At 34.7% G+C, this 8250-nt stretch overlaps 1 protein-coding gene across 6 annotated transcripts in view; it reads right to left on the bottom strand.

Moving 5' to 3' along the window:
* Positions 1–6696: 6696 nt before the first annotated feature.
* Positions 6697–8250, bottom strand: part of LOC106879961 (monocarboxylate transporter 9) — a 43558-nt gene continuing 42004 nt past the window's right edge. For all 6 annotated transcript variants that reach the window (XM_014929739.2, XM_014929727.2, XM_014929732.2 and 3 more), the window contains exon 12: positions 6697–7244. In XM_014929739.2, the coding sequence (XP_014785225.1) occupies positions 7198–7244 (47 nt within the window). In that variant the 3' untranslated portion in view covers positions 6697–7197. The remainder of the gene's footprint in view (positions 7245–8250) is intronic.

Here is an 8250-nt window from a genome sequence, read left to right as displayed (position 1 = left end):
AGCACCATTTGAGCGTGATCATTACCAACGTCGCCTTCCTGGCACTTGGGCACGTGAAAAGACATTCGAGCAGGTTCATTGCCAGTACCGCTGGACTGGCTCCTGTGCAGGTGGCACGTAAAACACACCATTTTGAGCATGGCCATTGCCAGTACCTTCATACCAGTGGCACGTAAAAGCACCCACTACACTCTGAGTAGTTGGCGTTAGGAAAGGCATCCAGCTGTAGAAACTCTGCCAAATCAGATTGGAGCCTGGTGTAGCCATCTGGTTCACCAGTCCTCAGTCAAATCATCCAACCCATGCTAGCATGCAAAGCGGACGTTAAACGATGATGATGATGAAGTATGGCTGTGTGGTTAAAGTTTGCATCCCAACCATCTGGTTTAGGTTACAGTCCTATTGTGTGACATGCTTGACAACTGTCTTCTAGCAGAACCCCAGGTTGACCAATGCCTTATGAGTGAATTTGGTCGATGGCAACTGAAAGGAGTCTTGTATATATTTTTACACACAAAGGTGCATGTTTGTCTTTTTTAAAACTTACTAACAAATGGTTTCACTTAATTAAAAAGAAAATGGTGCACTTACTATGTGCTTTCAAAAACGTGAAAGATTCCTTAAACCCAAAAAAAAAAAAAGGTGTGGTTGGTGACAGGATGGGCATCGAGCTGTAAATGCGTAGGAAAATAAGACGAAACTTGGGTGGGGGGTGCTAAGATTCTAGTCAGATAAGCATTGTCTATTAAGTTGAATTTATCCATTCAGTCAAACTTAATGTTCTTCATTTGTAACTTTTTAAAATCTTTGTCCATATATCATTGCTGTGCTTCTACATTAAACCTGCCATGTTATTGTTCACAACAGCAACGGTTTTCTAAAGGTTGTGGCATTTCTTACCCACAGACACGAATGTTTCATTTTTATGCCATTACTCTATATTGCTCACAATTTTCTTCAGGAAAATCCATTTGTTACAACACTAAATGCGGTTACTGTCGCTCAAGGGAGAGAATTACTTGGTAATGCCAGTTGCTTAACATAGACAAGTCTCAGTTATATACCTTTAATATTTCTGGTCTAAAATACGTTAACAACCTCTGGAAGATCCAGTCATCTTAAGGCTGCTAGATTGCAGAATGGTCAGCACGTCGGACAAAATTCTAAATGGCACTAATGCTGTTTGCGCTTTGAATTCAAATCCCGCCGAGATCAGCTTTGCTTCTCATCCCTTTAAGGTCAATAAAATAAAGTACCAGTCAAGTGTTAGGATCGGTGCAATTGACTTGTTCCCTTCCACACCCGAAATTGCTCGCCTAGAACCCTGTAACGGAGCTGCGTCCAGATCAGGAGGAAAGTGATCTTGGTTACTTATATGCCATGGAGATTGTAATAATTATTAAGCTAATGTTTACAATAAATACGAAATTTTGATGGAAAATCTTGCTTCAGATCACGTTAAAACTAAATATTTATCATAAGATTAGAGGCAGTTTCCTGCAGATCAGAATGAAATGGATTAAGGCTTTAGAATAGGGTTTCTCAAACTATCACAGATCGGGGCCGTGGATTACTTCAGAATAGTGTAAGCAAGTCAGAAGTGAATAAAAACTTGCAGTAGTGTTTTAATTAAAACTGCTTTTCAAGAGTTATATATGTAGTGTTCGAGTACTATGAGCAGCCTTCGACCTTTTCAATCCAAATGGGTTTTCAACTCAATATTTATTTGTTATAATTTATAGCATCATGTGTGTACTCCGAGATATAATATTACTATATATTTTAGTGGTTCACAAATGGTGCCCCTTGAAAAACTTGTTATTCACGAGATAGATATATATTACTTATAAAACAGTTTTTCCATGCAAAATCTACAGGCAATGTAATTAATCGCCAGTGTCACGAATTCAAAATCATTGAGAACCAATGTGCTATATCATAGATGTTTAGTACCGGTAGAGCTCTGAATGACAAACCAATGACAGAAGACGTTTCATTATGACAATCTCGTTTTTATTTCAGGCAGTGCATCTCATACTATCTTATCAAATGTACCCCTTATATATATATATATATGTATACATACAGAGAGAGAGAGAGAGGGAGTAAATTGAGAGAAATATGCTGCCATTTGCAGCAGATCGAGCAATAAAATAATAGCTTCCTACAGTTTCGTCTTGTGGTTCAGATTGCTAGAAAGAGTCGACTCCGCTCAATCCAGACTAATATGGTGGTAGTGGTGGCGGTGTTAGAGAGAGAGAGAGAGAGTGACAACCGACCGAGCGTCCAACACTATCGCGTGTTCTGAACAAACTGGAAAGAGCAGACGACACGTCACGTGATAGACTCCGACATTAACTCAGAAATTTTGAAATGGTGAACCGTGGAATTTGAAAATAATTTAAAACTTTAGAAAAAAATCTATATTTAATGTCTGAGTGTCGCCAACACTGACTTATTTCATCATTTTGTCATATACAAGCAAATATATGACAATGGTATTCTATATTTTTAACTGTAAAACCATTTAAATATAATAAACTCCTCCGCGTGAAGTGGATGGATGATGTTTTATTTTATGTTGCTTTATAAAGCTAAAATGATTGACACCAAGTGTGTTATGTCGTAGTTATTCAGTTCCGGAAGAAATCTAAATCAATAGACCAATTATCAAAGACGGTCTTTGAATTTAATACTCCAATTAACTACGTTAATCAGTAACTGGTGTTATTAGATTAAACCTGGCAGGGAAGGTTTTAATTGTTTGATATTTTGTCTTGTAATTAAAAACATAATTAGTGTTTTTTTGTTCCTTCTCGAGCCATGCCTGGCTCAAAAAGGCTGGTTTCATAAGTTCGCCATTACCTTGTGCCGGAGCTGCGTGAATCTTAGGTGCTTCGCTTATAAACACACACATCGCCCAGTTTGAGATTCGAACCCACCATCCCTCCACCGCTGTTCTAACCACTTGGCCATGTGCCTCCACAATTACAGTCCGGGACACCAATTCTCTCGACTTTGTTTCCAGATAATTTCCTCTATAATTCGTATTTTAAAATAATTATTTTCTGAGGAAACATTTTGACGGTGTACATGACAATTATGCTATTTCTAATCAATTTTTTGTTTTCCCCAGAAAAAAAAAAGACAATACTATTTTGGCTATTTTAATAACTTGCTAATAATCACAAACAACGCAGAAATGTCTATGACATTATCCTGATTGATATTATTTCATTATCAATCTGAAATTGGAGGACACGATAAAACATTTTCTTTTCCGTTTAACCTACGACAACGTAAAACACAGCTATTTAAAACTTTAAATATTTTCAATTTGTAGGTTAAAATAAGTTAAAACGTTGTTATTCTTCCATTTTTTTTTTCTGTTATGAAATTAAATTCAATACTTTATTTATACTCTTATTTACTTTTAAAATAAAGTGTGTAATATCTTGGCAAGCGATGTGCTAGCAATGTTGTAATTGGTCTCCAGGGTAACATGTAGTCACACAGATGGGGAAACAATGTCTTTTCTTATACAGGTTTAGCATCGCGAGATCTTTGAACTAACAGACGAACAATAACGCGCAATCCCCTACCCCCTATAACCATCATGTCTCTATTTCAGGCAGAGCATCTAAGACTATATCATCCAGTGTACCACTTCAAGTTTTTAAGACGGTTTAGGGAGTGATTTGGGAGATATTTGGTCATTATCTCTAGCAGGTTGGGTGACCAGCCTGATTACTAGCGTAGCTGAATGAGGTGGGGGCGGTACTTTTCATATTGTAGGCAAGAGAGAGAAAGAGAGAGAACCGACCGAGCCTCCAACACTGTCACGTGTTCTGAGCAAACTGGAAAGAGCAGACGACATTAACTCAGAAATTTTGAAATGGTGAACCGCGGAATTTTAAAATAATTTAAAACTTTAGAAAAAAAATCTATATTTAATGTCTGAGTGTCACCAACACTGAATGCTTTCATCATTTTGTTATATACAAGCAAATATACGACAATAATATAAGGTAAGCAATAGTATTCTATATTTTTAACTGTAAAAACATTTAAATATAATAAACTCCTCCGTGTGAAGTGGATGGATGATGTTTTATTTTATGTTCCAGTGTTCCTTTATAAAGCTAAAAAAGATTGATACCCGATGTGTTATACTATTCTATATTTTTGATATAAGGAATTATGTACATTATTTACAATGGACGGATAGGTGAGGACACCTATCCGTCCATTGTAATTAATGTCCAATGTGTTACGTCAGTTATTTAGTTCCGGAAAAAAATCTAAATGAATAGGCCAATTTTCGAAGACGATCTTTGAATTTAATACTCTAATATTAACTACGTAAACCAGTAACTAGTATTATTTGGTTTAACCGAACTGGGAAGGTTTCAGTTTATTGTTTGATACTTTGTCTTATAATTAAAAGCGTAACTACAGTTTGAGACACCCATTCTCTCATTTCTTGATAATTTCCTTAATAATTCGTATTTTTTTAAAAAAACTTTGCTTAATAAACTTTTTGAAAGTGTATATGATGATTATATTATTTCCAATTAGCTAATATTGAGTTAACGAAAAAAAGAAGTCATTACATTTTTAGTTATTTTAAAAACTTTTTATAATCTTTGAACGACACAGAAAAGCCTATAATTTCGTCCTAATTAATATTATTGCGTTACCGAATTTGGAAGACAGGATAAAATATTCTTTCTAATTTCCGTTTAAACTACGACAATATAAAAAGAAATATTTAGGAATTTGAATATTTCTGATTTTTAGGTTATAGAACCCATTTAGAATATGTTATTCTTTTTTTTTTCTGTTGTTGAATTAAATTTAATGCCTCATTTACTCGCACTTAATTATTGAATGTGTTTCATGATGGGATGGAGGCTTGGGTCAAAGTTAGTGGTGGCATGGCAGGATCCATTCCTGTAGAGAATGGTGTCAAGCAGGGTGACATTCTTGCCCCAACTCTCTTTTCTCTGTACTTCGCTGCTATTCTTACTCATATTTTTGGTGTGGATTAGCTTAAGAGCTGCCCTATCAGGCGGCTTTTAAGCTAGTATGTAGCTTGGGAAGATCTGCAAACAGACCTCTGACTTGTTTTGGAGAAATTGTTGCAATTGCTTCCTCCAGAGTCATATACCAATGATGATCGTATTCGTTGCTAAAAATCATGTTAAAAAAAAAATTTTTAAAAAATAAAAATCGCAGTAATGAAAACATAGGAAACCAAATTTTCAGGATTGCTGGTCCGGATTCGGTCCAGAATGTTTTTAATTTACTCAGGGAGTCAGCCTGATTCCAAACTGGTGTATGTATGTGTGTACACACACACACACACACACACATATGCATGTATTAAAGAAAGCAAAAAATAAAACAAAAATGATTGTGTTTAGTAGTTGGTTCAGTATGCTGTACATCATCTCCCTCTTTCTCTTACATACCCACTCTCTCTCTTATTACTCCCATTGCCACCATAAACACTACTACTTTCAATGAAACATCGTCAACTCTCCTTAAATTTCTTTCTTTCTTTCTCTCTGTCTTCGCCACCGTCCTCACTGTCTCTATGCCTACTATTACTCTCACACCAGCATGAAGAAGTGTCATTGAATAGTGAGAGAGGCGGTCAAAGTGTGACACACTGACACACAGAAATTAGTTTTCGCATTTATTATATTAGATTGATATCTGGCTGTCTTCTCAACCATATGGTTTGGAACTTAGTCACTCTGGGCAAGAACCTTGTAAGTGCATTTTGTAAGCAGAAACTGAAAGAAGTCTATTGCCCATATATACATAATGCATGTGTTTGTGCTTCCATATCTTGACGTCACAGGATAGCTAAAAACAAGTATTGTAGTCATACAATCAGAGTTCCTTCTTTCCAGTCTCTCATGAAAACATGTCTAACATTGGGAAATATTACTTTACTAAGAAACAAGTTAGGGTTATTGATAGAAACAGCATCTGGCTTGCAGAAAATTTGCCTGAAAGAAGTCTGTCATACCCACAAAAGCATGGAAAAGCAGATGACTGGCTCCATTTTCTGTCAAGCAAATCCATACCTATAGACATATGTATATGTCACAGTATTTTTGGCTTACCCACACACACTTACAAATCTCCCTCTCAGTTGCTCCTACACACAAACACATCCAAACACATTGATTGAGATATACAAAATGAATTGAATTTGAATATTCACTAAGTTTTCACATTTGTATTTTGATTAGCAATGCAATTATACAATGAAAAAGACAGATCAGTAGTTCTGAATCATATTGACTTCACTTAACACAGATAAAAAGGAAAATTTACTTGAACACTTTATATGGAAATTTAAAAGAACTGTTTTAAAGTTACAAATTTATAAAAAATAATATGTAAGAGTATTGCTTAGGTTTTTTTTTTTTGTAAGTAATTGTCTTCATTGTCATACACATAAGCACAACTTTTTGAGTTAAAAAGTTTGCTTCCCAACCACATGATTTCATGTTCAGTCCTACTATGTGATACCTCATGCAAGTCTCTTACCTGCCTCCCAGAACTAGAAACCTTTAAATAAGTATTATCCTAATAAAAGATTACCAATGAAGATAATCATGCTGTCATCAATATTTGTAATAATATAAACAACAAAACCACCATAAACCACAAACACTGTTGAAACTCAAAAAAATAAATTTAATGAAGTTTATTGTACATACAATTCATAAACTAAGATGAAACCAACACAGGAATTAGATTTATCAGTCAATATTGAATTGTAGTTGTAATTTTGGTTATCTGATCACAGCTCCACAAAATTAAAACTTCTTTAAGATTAAATTAGTCATGATATTTTATTTTTTCATTATATTCGTCTCAGCCTGTTATGTGTTAACTAATCCCAGTTCTGTGCACCGTCTAGTTTCATTCTCAATTGTATATGTTTTAATAATCTCATGAATATCATGGGAGATTGTCACAATTTTAATTTTCACCATTTTTCTCTTCCCTGGCTCAAGTAGGGTTTTTTTTTCCAGTTTTTAAATAACCTCAATATACATGATTACATCACCCTAACGAGGAATCCATTATTAGGTTACATATAGCATACCAGATTTTAACATACTGGCAGATGTTAGAGAATGATTGGAATGAGGAGAGAATTTTCTGATAATTTTACTTCTCTTTGCATTTCTCATTGTACAATAGAGTGAACAGCATACCTAAACAAATAGAAAAAATACATATGTAGTAACACTTAGATAAATACATTTCAGAATGTCACTGGATTAATTTAAGCAATTGTTCAGTGTAAGGACAGGCACAAGAAAATTTGGATCATGGTTAACAGCTGACACCTTTTGAAATAAGCCTTTGCAGATTTAGATAGTATAATATATGGATAGCTGTAGGCATATTGTACAAGCAAACTGTGAGACAAAAACATGAGTAAGAAAGATGGTAAAATGCTGCATGGTAGTGACACCCAGATATTAGCCTAGGAAAAAAATCATGAAAGCTGAAAAGAAATAACGTGAGTAGAATATACAAGATGTGAAGTATTGAGGGATTTAATTGAGTTAAAGACAGCAGCCTGCATATGCAAGGGAGACAACTGCAAGGGTGCAAAAAGATAATGAATGTTGAATGTAAATAGCATGTACGTTGATAATAGAAGTGATAAAGTATGGTGACTAATGATGAAATGCCATACTACAGATTTATCTAACTCGTGCTACTATCGTAAAAGGAATGTTATGATAAGGAACATATTCACTATCCCTTCTACTTACTCTTCCAATAGATTTAAACAAGTGTTTTTCAACCATTTTATCTCATACTTCAATTAAACATGTGCCCTATCAGTAATAGATACATAATGGAGTTATGTGTGTGTTACGTAGCTGTGTGACTAAGAATCTCGCTTCTCAACCATGTAGTTTCAAATTCAGTCTCACTGCATGATTATATATATATATATATATATATATATATATATAGTAATCCCTTGCCATATCGCGATTCACCTATTGCGCACTCAGTACATCACAGATTTTTCTGGCTAATATAAGTAAATTTATATCATAGACTCCTCAGTATATCGTGGGTGTCTGTGGCCAATAGGTGTTTATATTTTTTTAGATTTTAATTATTTATATGGGAGATTTTGGAACGTAATCTAAGAAACAATAAGAGAAAATCTGGCCTAGATGTATCTTACTTTACTAT

This window comes from Octopus bimaculoides, chromosome 10 (genome assembly GCF_001194135.2).
Source record: "Octopus bimaculoides isolate UCB-OBI-ISO-001 chromosome 10, ASM119413v2, whole genome shotgun sequence".
In the NCBI taxonomy this organism is placed as follows: domain Eukaryota; kingdom Metazoa; phylum Mollusca; class Cephalopoda; order Octopoda; family Octopodidae; genus Octopus; species Octopus bimaculoides.
The sequence above is the reverse complement of the archived record's forward strand: the minus strand, read 5'-3'. Positions and strand labels throughout refer to the sequence as shown.